This window comes from Triturus cristatus, chromosome 8, assembly GCF_964204655.1.
Source record: "Triturus cristatus chromosome 8, aTriCri1.1, whole genome shotgun sequence".
Taxonomy (NCBI): domain Eukaryota; kingdom Metazoa; phylum Chordata; class Amphibia; order Caudata; family Salamandridae; genus Triturus; species Triturus cristatus.
The window spans coordinates 773554958-773574902 of NC_140591.1; the positions used below are offsets into that span (position 1 = coordinate 773554958).

A 19945-nucleotide genomic window follows, 5' to 3' on the forward strand; every position below is an offset into this window, starting at 1 on the left:
TACTGGCTGATAGGGGAAATGAAGAAGCACTTGCCTGAAAAGCAATTGGTTTGTGGGTGTTCCACAAAGCAAAATTCTTCACAGTAGTTAAAGATTGCCTTTGCCTCACAAATTACTTGTTCTTGTTATATCTACCTTTTTGTGTCTCTGGCCCTTTGCAATACATACAAATACATATGCCTGGTGTAACTATCTTTCCTCTGCATTATGGGGTGGGTACCTGCTGTCTTAATTTTACCTGCTGAAAACATGGAGCCAGAGCTAAATGCATTCTGTACATGGATAGATTAACCTTAGCAGTCTCTTTTTAGGTCGAGGGACCGTCCGGTCTGCCGAAGGCAGAACCAGAAGTCCAGAGATTTAATGATTCTTAGAGTGGCTATTTAGCCCTCCTCTCTTTTTGCTTCTCCTCCATTGGCTGGCTTCCTAAACGGAGGCCAGCCATTGGAGGAGAGAGCCGTCCCTCCAAATAGGCTCCGTCTTTTTCAGATTCGGGGGCGTGTTCCCTGCTCTTCTTTCCACTTTTTAGCCACGCCCCCGAATCTGAAATCCGCCGCTGCGTTTCTCCGAGGCATTTCTGCTTCGCCTCGGAGAAAGGCAGTGGTGTGCTTGTTACTATCTGTTCCACCGACTCCTGCGCCCTCCGCACCAATGGCGCCCACTTAGCATTCCACTCGGGGGAGACTCCTTTACGATCGTTGCATTCGGAATGAGGGGATGCCGGTGCACATTAAGGAGTAATAGGAGCCAGCTTTAGTAAAGTACTTGTCCTAACTTTTTTTTTTTTAATTTATTTATATAGAGCGAACTCGCCCGAAGGTATTGGAGCGCTTTACATGCGCGCCGGTTACGTTGCGCATTCAGGCACGAGGGGGGGTTAAGGGATTTAGCCAGGATCACGAGATGTGGACACGACCCCGAGTGTCGAACTCTGGTTTCCCGCACCAAGGTCGGCAATCTAGCCGCCGGACCGCATCCACTCCCCCGCTGCTTAAGCCCTTACCCTGCCACTGCTCTCGGCGCCAAGAACCTCCTCGTCTTCGCCTGGGGAGCTGGGGGTCGCTACTGCGCCTTTCTATCTCACTAGCTCACTTTCACTGTCTCTTTCACTACCTCTCTCTATCTCACTACATCACAACACCACTCTGCTTACATCTCACTACTTCACAACATCCCTCTCCCTCACTACCTCACTCTCTCTCACTACATAACTCTCTACCTCACTACTCCACTCTATCTCACTACCTCACTATCTCACAACTTCTCTCTCTCAAAACATCACTACCTCACTCTCTAGCTCACAACCTCACAACTTCACTCTCTCTCACTCACTACCTCAATCACTCTCTATCTCACTACCTCACTCTTTCTATCTCACTAACTCACTTTCACTCTCTCTTTCACTACCTCTCTCTCTATCTCACTACATCACAACATCACTCACTATCTCACTCTCTATCTCACTATCTATCTACCTCACTCTCTATCTCACTACTTCACTCTCTATCTACCTCACTCTCTCTCAAAACCTCACTCTCTATTTCAATACCTCACTCTCTCTATCTCACTACCTCACTCTCTCTCTGCTAATGCAATAGGTATCACATATGCAACAAAAAAAAAGCTAATGCCAATAGAAATGACAATGCCATTTATTTAGGGATACAATAATGATAAAAAAAAAATGACCAATACCAATAGCTCTACCTATAATATTGCCGAGACCATTGCATTGTAAATGCTTGTTTCTCTTTGTACTGCTGAAAGCAACTTGCTCTGGTGACAATATTTACAGAAGATGTCTTCCATCTTGGGCACACATGCTTTCTGATTCTTTTACAGACATTTGTTCATTTGTTCCCATTTAGCACTTAGGCTTCAATCTGCTGTGTGTGGTAAATCTTTGTTTGCATAGACTGTGTTTGATCCAGAATCTAGATTAGAGCTATAACCGTAATTATACTCTCTGTGTGCTTCACCCCCACACAAATTCTACCAGGTATAGTTGGAGGAACGTGTGTGGAGGAAACGGGTCAGAATGAGGGGAAATGTGCATTATTTCAATGTGGTAAATGATTTCGTTCTCTCCTTCGTTCTGACCTCGGCACCTCAAGATCAGACAGTGCAATCGTCCTGATTAAAACTGAAACATGTGATAATAGAATTACTGTCCCCTCAGATTGAGCACCCTAAGGCTTTTTTTCAGGAAGATAGTAAAATGCATACTGGTTGTCTCCTCCCTACAAGGAAAAAAAACTGTGTGCCAAAGCTACTCATTCTTTATGTATCCCCCTATCTCCCCATAAAAAAATGGATGAGAAATCTTATTTTGGTGCTATGTAATTGTAATGCAGGGAATACAGGTTTTTGCAATAGGAAGTGCTTCAGTTTTGGTCCAGTGAAGTATCTATTTGTAAACATATTATTGGGAGTCATCTGCTGTGGTATTTTCTAACTTGATTGGTTCGTAATCTGTGCTTTCGTCAATCTCATATCTTCACTGCTTCCCAATGGGTTTCCCAAGCACTCAGGTATTAATGACATTTTTGCCTCCTTAAGAGATACCGAAAATAAAATAGACTAAGCGGCTGAAGGGTAAATTCCGTGAATACAAGCACATATTTATTTACTGATGTGTCAAGAGTATCAAAGATTGAGCCGTTGTACAAAGAAAATAACTGATTGTATGTTTCCTTTTTTCATAGCCAGACTTTGGAGTGTTACATACAAATGTTTGATTTCAGAGAGTAAAAGATTTTTCATTTTTTTACCAATTTCTGTTCTTGGACGATGTTGTCACCCTCCTCTCTTAATGACAAATAAACAGCATTTTGGATTTGGAAAAAAAAAGAAAATATAAATTTACCCGTATTTGCACTCCATTATAAACTACAGGTTTTACGGTATTTTCCTGTATCAGTCCTTAATGAGATTCGGGTTTGAACTACCCTTCTGGGCCAAGTATATTCTCCGGGCCGGCAAGTAGTTGAAAGACTCCCCCTAGACAACAAACCCATTTGGGCGGGATTACATTTCTCCTTGGAGAGTAAGAGGGCAATAGAGAAATCTGCATGGGCTGATTACCTCACAGTCAATGGCTCCCTCAAATTGAGAGGATCCTTAAAGTCCCAGCTTTTTACTTTGCCATTTGAATATTCCAGACATTTTCATTAAATTCCTTTTCAATTTGATTCCAACATTCTATATGCTTCTAAAACTGGCTTCATCTTCCTCTGCCAGGATTGTCCAGACTTTTGCTTTCTAACGCATTTTCATTATTTTGAGTCATAGTTGACAGCATGTATTCTTCATTCTTGTTGGATAATCAACTGGTCGTCCTACAACAGGTTTCTGTAAAAATATCAAAGCTTTTTGAGGCAACTATAGGGTGATTAGATATGCTTTGCAAAACCCCAAATAAAATAAAATAAAATAAACTACGATAAGGCAAAGCGTAACCAGTATACATGGTGCTTGCGGTGCTGTAGTTATTCCTAACAGGGTAGCAAACTTTACTAACGCAATAAAAAATCCTCCTTAGGGATAACCTATAACTGAAGGCACAGAATGCCTAAAAAGAATCTTGCACTTTGAAATACAAAAGGTAGGCTCCTAACTTAAAAATGGTATGGACACCCAAAAAATGAGATTAAGATCTCAAATTTCTTTTAAGATTTCAGAGTCGCCAATTTGCATTTATGAATTTACCTCAGTATTGAGCTGTTTTCTATGCATGAAAAGAATGTGCAAATAAGTGGGCCAGTCTAAGTAATTCAGTCTTTTAGCATGAATATCCAATGTAGGCCTCATAAGTCTAATGTCATGCAGTGTAAAGTATTTGAACCTCTCTTTCTCCCAAATGGGTTTCCATCCCCACAGTTGACCTGAGTAGTCCCTGCACTTTCCTGAGTTTTAGTCCTTCATGTGTGGCCTCTCTCATCAGTTTTTATTACACTATTTATTGCTGAATCAGCCACCTTCTTTGTGAGTGTTGTGATCAATATCTCAAACTCCATAATATCAGCTATCAGATCGTTTACTATTCTAAGGGCCTTAGTACCAGTTTGACTGTCCAATAGACCGCCGAACCTGTGGTTGCCCTCAACCCACCGCATTCGGACTGTGGCACTTAGACCACCACAGGACCGCTGCTGCCACCAGGGATACAATGCCAGGTGGTGGTGCAATGGCCTGATGCCCCTAATATGTTGGCAGTGCCGCTGCGGCACCGCCAAGCATATTAGGAGTTTCCTCACTGTCACACTTTTCATGGCGGTGCAACTGCCATGAAAAGTATGGTGGTGAGGAAACAAAGGGTGCCTCTGCACCATGGGGTGCATGTAGGGGGGTACATTTGTGCCCCCGTCTGCATACACCGCCATGTTCTTGCACTGAACAAAATGCACATGGAGAGGTGTGGCTCACTGGTTAGAGGTGGCAGATCCGTAAGCAGAGAATCGGCCAGGGACCAGGGTTCAATTCCCGACGCGGCAGGGTCGTGGACCAGGGTCAAAACGGACTCGATAATTCTCGCCTCGGTACCTACTCTAACCAGGAACACACTCGGCAACTCTGGGCATTAAGCTTGCCTCATCTCTACAACGGCCCCCCACAGACGCTGGGGATGCCTGGTTTCACCATGGAGATACCCAGAAAGGGACCATCTCACAGGGATAGCCAGGATGGGTTCCCCAGCGGTCTATAGCGCCGGGACACTTCCGAGTAGCTGTGCGCTGTATAAATGAAAATAACAAAGGGCAATCAGTTTTAAAGTTAGATGCCTCATTTTTTAATATATTGTGCGCGTATTAAGGGCTTACTAACCGGTTTTGTGGTACAAGCTTCTCTAGATTCAGATTGTCTGTTTCCCTCAGGGTGCAGATTTCTGATGACTGTTTGGCAGGCTTTTATTGATCAGACAGTGGCCTGAGGGATGTTGACTGCCTTCTTTTTACCCATTTTTCGTCTCTAAAACTATGTTCAAGAGAGGGAGCACTGGGATTTCCCAACAATAAAATTCCACTGCTCCAGCGTTTAACCGGCAAACCTAACACATCAAGTTTATGCGCAACCTTAAAAGTTATTTGTTCTCTAAAACATATTAAGAATGTCCAAGAATCTTGTAAGGTGGCAAAAGACTCACCAATTCAAAAAGATGCCATGTCCAATGGGGCCAAGGGGATGGCCCTGCCAAGCCTCCTCTGGGCTCCTCTGGATGCAGATGGGCATGTGCTTTGGCCGGGCTTTGCTGGTGCGCGGTACATACGTTCTGCGCAGCACCTTTGTTGGGGCCTGTCTCCTCCTCTCTGCAGCATGTGGTCCTGGCATGAGGCTTAGTTGTACTTGTAGTCTCCAGCCCCATTCCAGGGTATCCTTTGCAGCAGGACTTTCATGGGCGTGATGCAGCGTTTTGGACCAATCCTCTTACTATTGGTCCTCCGATGGACCTTTCTTTCCGACTGCGAGGTGATGGGACTTACTATTACGTCAACCATTGACTGTCGCTAAGAAAGTTTATTACAAGTTAGAATCAAGTTAGGATACACACCTCTCAGCACGATGCTGTAAAGATACAGAATAACACCTAGGAAACCCAATTTTCTAAAGATGTTTAGCAGTACCAGTACAACACAAACAAGGAGCTCAGTCAGAGCAATACAAAAGATTAGCAGTAGTATCTGATGCTCAGAGAAGAGTCTCAGACTTTCTTGTCTATACATATGTAAATCTAGAATCACCTAAATTAGATTTCAAGCTAAGAGAATGGTGTTGAACCTAAAGGATCATAAAATTCAGGAAACTGCAGAACATTTGGCAAAATCTATGGTAGTACGGGAAATGGGAAAAAAGAAGTATAGGAAGTAAGGGAAGGTTTCAGCATTGCAGAAGCTTGGTCAAGAGTCTTCTTGGGTCTGGGAAGTAAGTGTTAGCCTAAGCCACACTCAGCAAGAATTAAAGGGAATAAGCATGGAGGTCTAAACCTCTCAAAGTCAAAGGAAATGTGCTTCCAAAAGTTCTGGAAAGGTTCTGAAAGTGTTCTGAAGGGAGCTGACACAAGAGTCTTTTTACAAACACCTCCATGTATGCATCATCAGGGGTTCCATTGTCCTTTTCAATTCTCACATTGTAGACTGCAAAATTAGCAAATGATTCCACACTAAACACAGGAATTACATCTTCCTTTTGATACCAGGCCAGGTTATAAAAGATTCTGAATAGGCCTTTCAGTTAACGCTCTGGCTCTCCATGTTCCTTCGTCAAGGTCTTTTTCTCAGGCTCTCCCTTCTAGCACTAACTAACAATGCGTGTGAATACCTGCAAGAAAGTCATGTTCGCAGAAAATGGATAACAGTATTTTATGCAGCATGGAAATGTAGGCCTACTTAGGACAGCTTAACGTGTTAAAGCAAGAGTGCACCTTTAATATGCGTGTGCACTTTCAAACACAAATAAATGTGAAATGGCAGTACATTAGATTCATATTACCTGTGGCATACAGTAAAATCGTTTGATAATCATGTGTAAATATGGCTAAGAAATACATTTAAATGAAATATACGTGTAACATTAGTGCACACATTACATAAACTTCAGTCGTTTCTAGAGTATTCACATTTTAAATATGTGAGGATGGTTTCTATTCAATCATCTAAACAGTAAATGTAATTTAATGTATTATGTGTTACAGCAAACAAATGATGGACGGAATGCTGACAATGCAGACATTCTCCCCCAGTCAAAAGATCTGGGTTAAATCCATTGTTCTTTTGCCCACTACGACACCCCAGTTTGGACCCAACCATATGCAAATCAGTCTTGACCCTGTGCCCCATGGGAACAGTCCAGACCAAACTGCTAGGCCAGGTCCTCCCTGGACCGGAAACAAGCATCCTGGGACCGGTTTCAGGGTATGTCACCCTTCTTCAGCCAGGCTAGCTTGAATCCAGTGGCACAGTGAGCAAGGGACCCATGTGTGGGCATACCCATCCTACTTAGGGCGAAAAGTGTTACAGCAAACAAATGATGGACGGAATGCTGACAATGCAGACATTCTCCCCCAGTCAAAAGATCTGGGTTAAATCCATCGTTCTTTTGCCTATTACGCCACCCCAGTTTGGACCCAACCATATGCAAATCAGTCTTGACCCTGTGCCCTATGGGAACAGTCCAGACCAAACTGCCAGGCCAGGTCCTTCCTGGACCGGAAACAAGCATCCTGGGACTGGTTTCAGGGTATGTCACCCTTCTTCAGCCAGGCTAGCTTGAATCCAGTGGCACAGTGAGCAAGGGACCCACGTCTTGGCTTACCCATCCCACTTACGGCGAAAGTGTTACAGCAAACAAATGATGGACGGAATGCTGACAATGCAGACATTCTCCCCCAGTCAAAAGATCTGGGTTAAATCCATCGTTCTTTTGCCCATTACGCCACCCCAGTTTGGACCCAACCATATGCAAATCAGTCTTGACCCTGTGCCCCATGGGAACAGTCCAGACCAAACTGCCAGGCCAGGTCCTTCCTGGACCGGAAACAAGCATCCTGGGACCGGTTTCAGGGTATGTCACCCTTCTTCAGCCAGGCTAGCTTGAATCCAGTGGCACAGTGAGCAAGGGACCCACGTCTGGACTTACCCATCCCACTTACGGCGAAAAGTGTTACAGCAAACAAATGATGGATGGAATGCTGACAATGCAGACATTCTCCCCCAGTCAAAAGATCTGGGTTAAATCCATTGTTCTTTTGCGCACTACGCCACCCCAGTTTGGACCCAACCATATGCAAATCAGTCTTGACCCTGTGCCCCATGGGAACAGTCCAGACCAAACTGCCAGGCCAGGTCCTCCCTGGACTGGAAACAAGCATCCTGGGACCGGTTTCAGGGTATGTCACCCTTCTTCAGCCAGGCTAGCTTGAATCCAGTGGCACAGTGAGCAAGGGACCCACGTCTGGCACACATTATGTAAATCGATTTAGTTTTATAATGAGTGCATGTCTACTAAGTAAGGATGGTTTATTCATCAAGTCTGCAAAGGATATAATTTAATACTGTTCAGGCTCACAATATAAATGCATTCGCTTATCCTACAGTGAATGCACTCTAGTAATAAATGTCAAGGGCAACCCTTATTTTAATGTTGTTAGACCATATGAGAAACATGTGCTAAGTCCACGTTTATGTTATGTAATTGTGACGTGTACATTTGTAGTCAGTTTTGCGCTGCACCAGGCGCCTTATAGTGCTTGTTGGCGCCCGCCTGCTCCCTGCGGTCCTAACACAAGGGTTAGTGGGACTTAACAATCTTATAACAGTCCAGTGTTACATAAATAAATATAATGCATATGTCACCTTGATTAAGGGCCTCATTAGGACTTTGGCGGTCTCACAATGGACTGTGCTGGCAGCCGCCAGATTAGGACTTCAATCCTGGTCTGGCGTGCAGTGCAGTCCTGCGGTGGTCTGACAGCGGCGGTCTGTTAGGATCATAAAAGATCCTAACATGCAGACCGCTGCTGTCAGAGCGCCGACTGCACCTTCCTGCACGGTGTTCCATATATGCCAAACCGTGCAGGAACTGGGGGTACAAATCCTGCATGCACCCCTGGTCCCAGGAGTAGCAAGGGGCCAGTTGCCTCTCCGCCATCCTTTTCTTGTCAGGCTCACTGCCATGAAAGGCAGCATATTAGTGCTCCTGACCTCTGTGCCACTGCCACAGGATCCTGGATCCTCGGTGGACGTAGCGGTCCTGTGGTGGTCCGACCGCCACACTCCTAATACTGTGGGCGGTCCCACAGTGCAGTGGTGGTCGGACTGCCACCATGAATATGGTGGTCCTATTGACCGCTGTACTCGTAAAAAAAGGCCTAAGTGTTAAGTTGTGACATGGCACTCTTCTTATTGAGCTGTATAGCAATACTCATGTATGTAATATTATATGTTGTCCTATATGTTTTATGCTTTTTAAAAAAATTATATTTGAACTGTCTGTGGCGACCGAAATAAATGCACATTAATGAAATGAATTGTGAATTTCGGGATTATAGTTTACAGGGACAAATTCCCAAATATTAAGGTCAGGGCTGGACTGGGAACCAAAACCGGCCCTGGCAAAGTGCTCGGCTGGCCCCCCGGGGTGTTGGGGATGTGGCTGAGCTGTTTGCCACAGCCGGTTTTGGCCGATTTCTTTACAGCGGCCGATATTGCGGCTATGCTGCAAAAAACAGCCCTGTTACAAAATCGGCCCCCAGGGGCCCAAAACCGGCCCCCAACCCTGGCGGCCCACCGGGCAAATGCCCGGTGCCTGCTACGGCCAGTGTGGCCCTGATTAAGGTAGACCATGGTGCTTTCTATTCTCTACAGCCTCTAAGTAAATGTTAGATTCTCCATTGATGTGTTTAACATGATGGCATACTATATCCATTGAATCCTCAAAATTCAAAGCAATGCTGTAGCACTGTCCATGCCACAATCTGGAAAAATATATATTGTTGATTTTTTTTTTCTTTCCTTATTTGTTTTTAGTGCCTCCAGTGTGGAGCTCTGCAATACTACCAAAAGAATTTCATTTTGGTTCGTGGTCATAAACACGACAGATTCCTCAGTTGTGCCTGAATCTAAAGTTGAAACGGCAATACGGTAAACTGTTTTACCTGTACTTTTTGCAAACAAAAGTTATACATTTCTGCTCCTCTACATCACTGTTTGTTATAAAATATGCTGGATATGGAAATATTTCAGGTTGTCACTGGGACTGCCAAGAATGCCACTACAATTAAATTTCACATGTTAAGTTCAGGGCCGGACTGGGGACAGCAACCAGGCCTGGCAGATTGAGGCTCGACCAGCCACGGGAGGGGCTTCTGGGGGGATTTGGGGTGTTAGTGAGAAGCACACTCCCACTTTTGTTACAGGAGGCCGATATTGCAGCACTGCTACAAAACCCTCCCTCTGTAACAAAATCTGACTCCACAGGTACAACACTGACCCCCACCGAATGTATGACGTTACAATGCAAACATTTACAAAGCATGCCTTTACAACGCAGTTTTTACATCGCAACATCCATCACAACGCATGATTTTACATCGCATGCCATCTCAACGCATTTTTAGAAACTACATTTACAATGTATTCCATTACATCGCATTATACCATTACAACGCATACCATTACAACGCATACCATTACATTGTTACATTGCATTTAAGGTAAGTGTTGGATAGTGTACGGGTGAAAATTACTATTCCCACTCCAGTGAGTGTAACAGTAGGGTAAGTGTTGGATAGTGTAGGGGTAAAAATTACTATTCCCACTCCAGTGAGTGCAACAGTAGGGTAAGTGTTGGATAGTGTAGGGGTAAAAATTACTATTCCCACTCCAGTGAGTGCAACAGTAGGGTAAGTGTTGGATAGTGTAAGGGTAAAAACTATGCATTGTAATGGTATGCGTTGTAGTGACGTGAGCTGTAATGACATGTGTTGTAGTGACATGTGATGTAAAGGCTGCGTTGTAATGGCATGCGATGTAAAGGATGTTGCATTGTAATGACTGCGTTGTAAAGGTTGTTTCCCGCCCCCACCACTCTGGCCCACGGAGGAAACTCCTGGTGCCCACTACGGCCAGTCCAGCCCTAGTTACATTGGTAACAAACCTTTTCTGGCTTTTAGTGATATATGATGCACTATGTGATTTATCATTTGCAAACCCTGCCAAATGCCAAATTGCAGGATTTGTGACTGCCACATCACTTATTCTTATGTTTTTTTTGTTTAAGAAATTTTTATTGAGTTTTCAGAAGAAATAAAACACAAAAAATACAAAAGGAATACACTCAAATAGGAAATCAAAATCGTACTTACAAATTATAGAAACCAATTAATAGGAAGCAATATAAAAATCCCATAAAATGATCAAACGGTAACGGAAAAGAAGAAAAGAAAGAGAACTAAAGAGAGAGGGGAAAGAAAAGTAAAAGGAGGGTAGAGATCAAAGAAATAAAGAACATAAATCATAGAATATAAATCAGAGAATAGCAAATGTCCTAAGACCATATAAGATATCAGAGAAAAGAACCAAATGAGGAAAGAGGAGCATGTGAAGAAAGATAAGATGTAAAAGGTAACCAGAGAAGATCAGATTTAATTTTTTGAGAAATGACAGAAGAAGAGACACTGGCAATCCGATGTTCATCGCAAATAAAATTCCACCACATTATGAAGATATTTTCGAATTGTCTTTCCAAGAAGATAAAATGACTTTGAATGCTAATGCAATAAAAAGATCAAACAATAAAGAAATAGACGTGGAGTCATCCAAATCAGGTGAAGAGGAACCTAAAAAAACATTATGAAATGACAAACTCAGATTACAATTAAAAATGTTCATACATTTTGACCAAACTGATTTCCAAAAAGTCAAAACATTAGGACAATCATAAAGGAGATGTCTCAAAGTGCCGGTATGCTTAGAACAAGACCAGCATAGTGGAGACGAGGAAGGGGAGAACTTGGATATGCAAACAGGAGTAATAACAGCTCTATTGTAAATAAAATACAAGGATTGAGTTATACGAGCAGCCGCAGAAATTTTAAATAACTTAGACCATAATTTATCCCAGACATCAATAATAAATGAAAGGGATAAGTATATTTCCCAAGCAAGTTCAGTAGGGGATTTAGGTCTCTCGGTTATATGCAACAACAATAGTTTATAAACAAGAGCGTCTTTAGGTTTATGCACAGGAAATAGACTGTATAAAGGTGTTGGGGGAGTAAGGGATGGTGAGGTTGCAGGAGAGTCAAAAGAAGCTAACTGTACTTGTATAGCAGCTGAAACTAAAAGATACTCGGTAAGAGAAGTGTCAGGTAGTTGAAATCGTGTTTGCAAATCAAGGAAGGGAGTAACAGAGTGTTGAAGAATTAATTGATGAACAAAAATAATACCCTTCTCCTTCCAGTGTTTGTAGTAGAATGATTTACCCTTGTATTTAAGAAATGTATTATACCAGATAGTAGAAGATAGAAAGCATTGAAAAGGAGTTAAACCCTTAGTGAATGTATTATATAATACATTTTGGGAATATTTTATAATAGGGTTATTAGAGATGAAAGTACAATTAGACATATAGAGCACATTCTGAAAAGAAAAATCTTTTAAAGAGGAACGCTCAAAAACAATCCATCTTGGTATAAGGGAAATACGTGGGTGTTTCTTATTCCATAAAAATTTTACACAAATGGAATTAATTTGTGACAAATATGAAATGGGAATGCGAATAGGCAACATAGACAATATATAAAGGACATGAGGTACAATCATCATTTTTATAGTATCTAAGCTACCCACCAAGAAAGATATAGTGGGGTCCAGGTAAGAAGCAAAGATTGAATTTTAGTAATTAATGCTGCAAATGTAAATTTAATTGTGGCAGGTAGGGAAGCGGAGAACCAAATACCAAGGTATTTAATTTTCGTGGGGCACCATGTAAAATTAGTATCATTAAACATATATTGATAACATAACGAGTTCAGGGGTAAAACTTCTGTCTTAGAGAGATTTAACTTATAACCAGAAATGCTGGAGTATAACCGAACCTCATCCAAGAATGGGGGAAGGGATGTAAGAGGATTAGCCATATATACCAATATATCGTCAGCATATGCTGATAATTTAATTTCTAAAGAGTTATATGTAAAGCCAGATATATGAGTATTAACCCGAATATGCTCGAGAAAGGGTTCGAGGCAAAGAACAAATAACAAAGGGGAGAGAGGACAGCCCTGACGCGTACCACGAGACAAAGAAAAAGATTTTGAAAAGTGATTATTTACAAAAATACTGGCCCGTGGACAGGAGTACAATAATTTAATATATGAAATGAAAGTTGGACCAAAACCAAACCATTGGAGGGTTCTAAACATAAATTGCCAATTAATACGGTCAAACGCCTTTTCGGCATCTAGAGACAACGCTGCAAGAGGAGATTTAAATTTTTTTGCATGAGAGATAACATTAGCAAACATTCGAGCATTATCTGCTGCTAATCTACCCTTAATAAATCCAACTTGATCAGTCTTAACCAATAATGGAAGAAGACTCTCAAGACGAATAGCAAGAATCTTTGCAAATATCTTACAGTCATAGTTAATTAATGAAATAGGGCGATAGTTTTTGCACAGGGAATGATCTTTGTCAGGTTTGGGAATAATAATTATTAAAGCATCCATAAAAGAGCCAGAGGCCTTCGCATCATTAATAAAGGAATTAAACAGTGCCAGCAGCTTAGGAACAAAAATCGATGCAAAGGGAGAATAAAATTCGAACGAAAAGCCATCCGGTCCGGGAGCCTTTGATTTTTTTAAAGGATTTAATGGCATTAATAATCTCTTGGGCAGTAACCGCATCCTCCAATGAATCAAATTCACTGGGTAAGGAAGGGGGAGAAGGAAGGCCAGAAAAAAAGATATCTAATTTTTGATTAGAAGGATTCGTGTCATCAGAGTAAAGGGCCTCATAGTAATCATGAAAGATATTGGCAATGTCGTCATCTGAGGACACTAAATGTTTAGTGGATTCATTTAAGATGGGACCAATGTTTTTATGTTCAGATTTGATCTTTAAATAGTTGGCTAACATCTTACCGGCTTTATTTTGGCCACCATGATATTTAGATTTAATTTTAAGGAGGATATTACAAGCTTCCACTGTCGCAAGTTTGTTAAGTTCAGATTTGGCCTTAATGAGCTCATGAAGAGCCGAGGGTGATTTGGAAGTGAAATAGTTATGCTCCAATAATTTAAGCTGTTGAAGTAAAGCTAAATATTTATTCCTAGCAATTTGCTTTTTCTTAGATACATAAGAAATAGCAAATGCCCGAAAGGAGGCCTTAAAAGCATCCCAATTATTAGAAACAGAGGTTGCTAAGGGATTGTTAAACATGAAAAACTCTTTAACAAAGGAAGTAGCTTCTGTAATGAAAGTAGAATCCGATAGTAAAGCATTATTAAGCTTCCAACGACTAAATTTTTGGAGGTTTAACGAGAGATCCAAAACAGTAAGGACTGGTGCATGGTCAGAGATGAAAATTGAACCAATCTCCGAGGATTGAATAGACGGGAGTAGCGATTTGCTGACTAGAATATAGTCAATCCTGGACCGTGTATGGTGAACATTGGAAAAGAACGTGAACTCAAGAGAATCCGGGTTACATGTTTTCCAAACATCAAATAAAGGACGGGAGGTAATGGCCGATTGAAAAGCCTTGTGGGATTTGTCTGGTTGAAACTTGGACTTAGATTGTCTATCAGAAAAGGGGTCAATCCATTGGTTAAAATCACCAGCAATAATAACATTAGGGCAGTCAAAGGAGGAAAGTAGAACCTTAATGTTATGCCAAAATTTGGGGTCAGGTTTAACCGGACCATAAATATTCAATAAGACCAAATCCTTGCCCTGCACAACAACCTTGGCCATTACCCATCTTCCATCAGCATCCTTTTGCGTAGATACAATTTCCACAGACAACGATTTGTGAAACAATATAGCAACACCCCCTTTCTTACTAGAGGCAGGGGAGTATACAACTTGACCTACCCATTGTCTTTTCAACTTAAGTGATTCCTCTTCATTGCAATGAGTTTCTTGAATGAAAGATATTTGAGAATGTAATTTGTATAAATGAGAAAGTACCTTCTGTCGTTTGACGGGGTTGCCAAGACCACGAACATTCCATGTGACAAACTTACACATAATGGAGGAGCGGAGGGGTACAAAATGTAAGAAGATGATACACTTCAGGGATACAGCTAGAAAAAAAGAGACACCAAAATTGATCAAAATAAGAAAAGTATACAGTAACACAATACACAGTTCCAAAGGACATATGCAGTAAACAGCACATTATCAAATGAGTAAAAGGACATGTAAGGGGATAAAATAACAAAGCGAAGAAAGAAAGAGAGAATAGAAAAAGAAGTGAAAGAAGATAGATCAAGGAAAGATATCCAGATCTAAAAGACAACAACAGAGACAGACGCATGGGGCGTGACAGCACTGACGAGAGATGGAACGGCAGAGAAAAAGGTAAGAATAGAAAACTAATAAACAGCCATATTAAAAGAAAGAGCTAAAGGATTAGAGGAAATTAAGGAAGGGAGGGAGAGCCAGTTGCAGGGAGTGAAGATAGGTTTTGAAGAAACGATTTCAGTTTAAGAGGGTCATCAAAAGAACGAGTGGAGCCTTCATGTGTGATTTTACACAAACAAGGATGGAGGATGCCATAATGAATATTCAACTGTCTCATTTGTGGACGAAGCGCCAGAAATTCCTTCCTTCTTGCGTTGGTAGCATTAGATAAGTCTTGTGAAATAAAGATGTTGTGACCTGACCAAGTAAGGTGACGTTTTGTTTTGGCAGCTGAGAGGACTCGCATTAAATCAGTAAATTCCCAAAACAACATGATAATACCTCTAGGTTTAGAAGCATTAGGTTGAAAACGACCAAGCCTATGGGCACGTTGAATATTTAATGCAGGATCAGGGGCAATGCCTAAGAGCTCAGACAGAAATTTCTTCAGGAAGAGAAGCAGATCTGGACCCTCAAGATTTTCTGGTAAACCATAAAGGCGCAGGTTGTTACGCCGATTGCGATTTTCAAGGTCCTCAGTGTGAAGCTTAAGACATTGGATTTCCTGTTCCAAAAGGGGAATTTTAGTAGAAATGTCCTGAACATCACTAATACGTTGCTCCATATCGAACACCTTAGCTTCCATAGTAATCCATCTATCCTCAATTAATTGGAGCTTCTCATTAGTAGTAGCCATGAAAGATTTAAGTCCCCGTACTTCATCCAAAATAGTGTCAATAACAGGATTTTGAGAGGATAGAATGGGTGAGGGAGGGTCATTCTTGGCTCTCTTGGGTTTGGTACCAGAAGAAACTGCTCTAGCCACATGTGAGGCTTCGCTAGCCATCTTGGAATGATATGACGGTCGAGAGGTGATTCTCAATAAGGACTTCCGTCTGCCCATCCGTCAGAAGAAGACACCACCCTCCTCAACAAGTCTTCTGAGACCAAAGAAATGCAAAAAGCCAAAAAAGAAGATAGCATGTGCAAGTGAAGAACGTCACCTTCCGTCAGCACTCTGGTGATAGTAGACACTCGTGAGACAAACAACGTCTCAATTAAAAATGACAAATCACCAAGAGGCTAGGAAATGTAACAAAAATAAAGTAGGCATATACTAAATATAAAACAGAGAGCCAGAAAAAGGAGAAAAGAGTGCAACTGGCAACACCTCTGGAGAGTCTATTAAAAATAACATGCTGCAACTTAGACACGCGGTGATGAAGGGAAGAGCATAATCACCATCAGCTGCGATAGGTGGTATCAGGCAACAGTCATTCCTTATTTTGACACAGCAAGTGATATGGAATGAAAAATAGAAGAAAACGTTGCCGCGCGTTCATAACCAGAAACGCCGGATTACCTCACAACATGCAGTAAGCAGCGAACGGTCCGCACAAAATGGCGGCCGCCGCTCGCATTCCACTGAGGTGAAGACACCGCCACAGCTACCGGGTCCGGGAAAGCAGAATGCAGGGTCGGAACAACCAAAATCGCCGCACCGACTCTGCAGCGCTCCAGACCCATCCTCGAGGGGTCCCCAGGGGCCAAATAACAGGCTGTAACAAGTAGAATGACTCCGCGATCGAGCGGAGCTCACAATCCAGCCGCCATCTTCTCGCGGCGCGTGACCACGCCCCCCCCTTATTCTTTTATTCTTATGTTTTAAACACATTTGGAAATGTGTACTTTTTTTCCGAATTGCAAAATAGGTTTAGAACATACAAGTTTTTCTGAATCACAAAATGTGCTTGGAACATGAGAAAAAGTGATTTAACAGTCTCCAGATCTGTAATTTAGCGATTCACGGGACTTGTGGCCATTAACAGTGGCGTAACATTTGCCCCCCACACCCCACGCTATCAGCGTCGAAGCTGCACCAACCAACGGGCCTCTTTCTGAGCTGTTCAGTGCCCCCTGTGCAAGAAAACATGGTCTGGGCCTGTGCGTGCAACGCCACCTTCGAAAAGAAACACAGACGCAGCTTTCATGCAGTAAGTCCAGTTTATTTCCATATTTACTATGCACTGGGCATTGCTTTCCTACGCCCCCACAACAATATCACACTGTCGCGGCACATTCCTCTCATTGAAAATGTTATTGATTTCACACAGAACCATTTTGCTCAGACCATCAATTTTGTTGCATGCTGCAAACTAGCGTCTTTTTTCATCAAAAACACTTTTTCAAAAATAATAAAACAAGTGCTACTGGCCTCAAGGCAATTTCTGTATGCCTTTACTGCAAAACCCCAACAGAAAAGTAGGAAGAGCAGTCAGCACAGTGCACAGTTCAAAATATGCCCGATGTTTTAGCGGTGGGGCAAACTGGTAAGCGGTGGGCTCCATGTACTTTGCAGAGGGCTCCCTCAAGTTTCATTATGCCACTGGCCATTTAAGTGCCTGATTTAGAGTTCTGCGGACGGTAACTCTCTCACAATCATGGCAGATATCCTGTCCATCGTATTACAAAAGCATTGTATCCAGTGGCATTTGTAAAATGGCGGCCGGGATGTCTATCATGTTTGTGACAGATTAACCTTTGCTCCTAGTATAGCATGCCTATACATGAGCCATTTTGAAAACCAACATATTTGGAATGCTAACCCATACACTATTAACATCTGCAAGTGGTATCGCTACATCGATGACATCCTTATGGTATGGCGTGGCGATACCCAGAGCCTTTCTAACTTTACTCTGTGGATCAATGATCTTAACCCTCATTTACGATTCACCATCAACAAAGACAGAGAAACCATCCCGTTTTTGGACATCAACATCATTGCTAAAGATGGCACACTGAGTAGCTCGCTATACACGAAACCGACTGACAGGAACAGCCTGTTGAGATTCGATAGTGCCCATCCGCGATCTCTCAGGGAAAATCTCCCGGTAGGACAATTCCTACGCATACGCAGAAATTGTTCTGAAATTCGAGACTACAAAAAAGAGGCAAAGACACTCACTAACAAACTGAAACAAAGAAACTATCCAACTAAAATAATCGAACAGGCTAATAAAAGAGCACGGAATACTCCCAGAGAGGCCCTGCTCGAGACTCAAGAAAGACAACAACCTCAAAATATGATCTGTGTTACCACTTTCAACTCGTCCTCTAACGATGTTAAAAAGATCATAAATAAAAGGTGGTCCATTCTCACCTCCAACAAACTTTCATTTAACAAACCCATGTTCTCCTTTAAAAAGAACCGTAGTCTGAGAGATACCCTGATCCATACTGACTCTTATGGAAATGTGGGTCATGTTCAAACAACATTATGGGATACGCCCCCAGTGACTGGACATTACCCTTGCGGGTCCTGTGTAGCTTGTGAATTCACTAGAGCTAGCAAAACACTTGAAAAAAAAAAAAAAAAAAAAAAAAAAATTCGGATAAGCGAGCATAGAAGTACCATCAGACGCATGATCACAGCTACCAGACTCACCACACACTTTGTCGAGAAACATCATAAAGACACTGATATACGATGGACAGTCATTGAGAAGATCAAGGGCACCAGAAACCTACAGAAAAGACTCCTAGAGAGAGAACAACGTTGGGTGTATCGTTTGGGAACACATGAAACAGGATTAAATGACTCTATACCGTGGAGTCAACTTAATAAATAATCACCCCATGGATCCTCCACCTGTTGACATTGAGCTACAGACACCCTGTCTGAACTACTAATTAACACTACTGATATTGCACATCCCCGCTCTTAATCCACTTAGATGATGGACGGGTTTTGATTGTTACCAGTGCGACAACATATTCCATCAAAGAGTCACTATAGTACTCAAGCAAGATGTCTTTCGCTAGGTTACTGATGATCATTATTGAACCAACTATTCAACCCCCGCCTCTCAACCTCTGTGTTCTATTTCTATTTTTACACCAATGTCTAACCATCTGTAGACTTCTATCGACAACGAACTAATGACTAATACCAATTTTTAGTCTTCACATCTGGGCATCACTGGCTATTTACGTTTTATCAGCGGCGTTTTTTAAATATTATGTTCTATTCATCTCATGTCCTATCCGCTGCTCACCACACACGAGCGCCTAGACTTGCACTCGTATCTTGTTTAACACTCTCTTGGTAATACACCCAGCGTAGATCGACTACCATCATTTGAGCGCTCAGACTGGCGCTCGTTTTCTTTTTGACCCTCTCTGGGATACATCCCCATAATACCCAGCGTAGATCTACTACTTTCATTTCAGCCATCAAATCAACAACAAACCACAACTCCCATCTACCCCACACGCCGTGACGTCTTACGTCACTTCCTGTAACTGAGGGGCGTGTTTTTCAATCAGCCTAAGATTCCGGCGCGCCTTCTCCGTTATTTATACTCGTCCCAGGCTTCACATCCTTGCGAAAGCCGAGGACCAGAACCAAACAGGTAGCGGGCAGGGCGTTTGATCTTAACGAAGTAAGTACTTTTACCGGTACGATGTCCCACTCATTGTATGTCAATCTCCGTTCCATGACCCCACCAATACGGAACGACCTGCTCTTCCCATTCTGCCCCGTGACACACTGTTCATTCACGGTTCCCCCAGGACCGCCCTATCTGGCCCCCTGGTCCTGAGAGATTCAGTCTACCTTCCCGATTTGGGTAAAGTATAACTGTAGATATATCACGTATGAATGTGTTGTATGCATGTGTAGTATGTAACGTTTCAGTCACTTATTTATCTGCCCACCCGTAGCATAGTTCTTGGTATCACCAGGAACATACACGGTTTTTAATGTGCACTAGTACCTGGAGACACTGTGTGCACGCTATTTTCAAAAGAACAGACATCAC

General features: G+C 42.3%; 1 protein-coding gene across 1 annotated transcript in view; it reads left to right on the plus strand.

The window, feature by feature from the left end:
- Positions 1-19945, plus strand: part of CLTRN (collectrin, amino acid transport regulator) — a 191965-nt gene that overhangs the window by 117717 nt on the left and 54303 nt on the right. The window contains exon 4 of the mRNA XM_085622212.1: positions 9522-9635. Within this exon, the coding sequence (XP_085478338.1) occupies positions 9522-9635 (114 nt within the window). The remainder of the gene's footprint in view (positions 1-9521; positions 9636-19945) is intronic.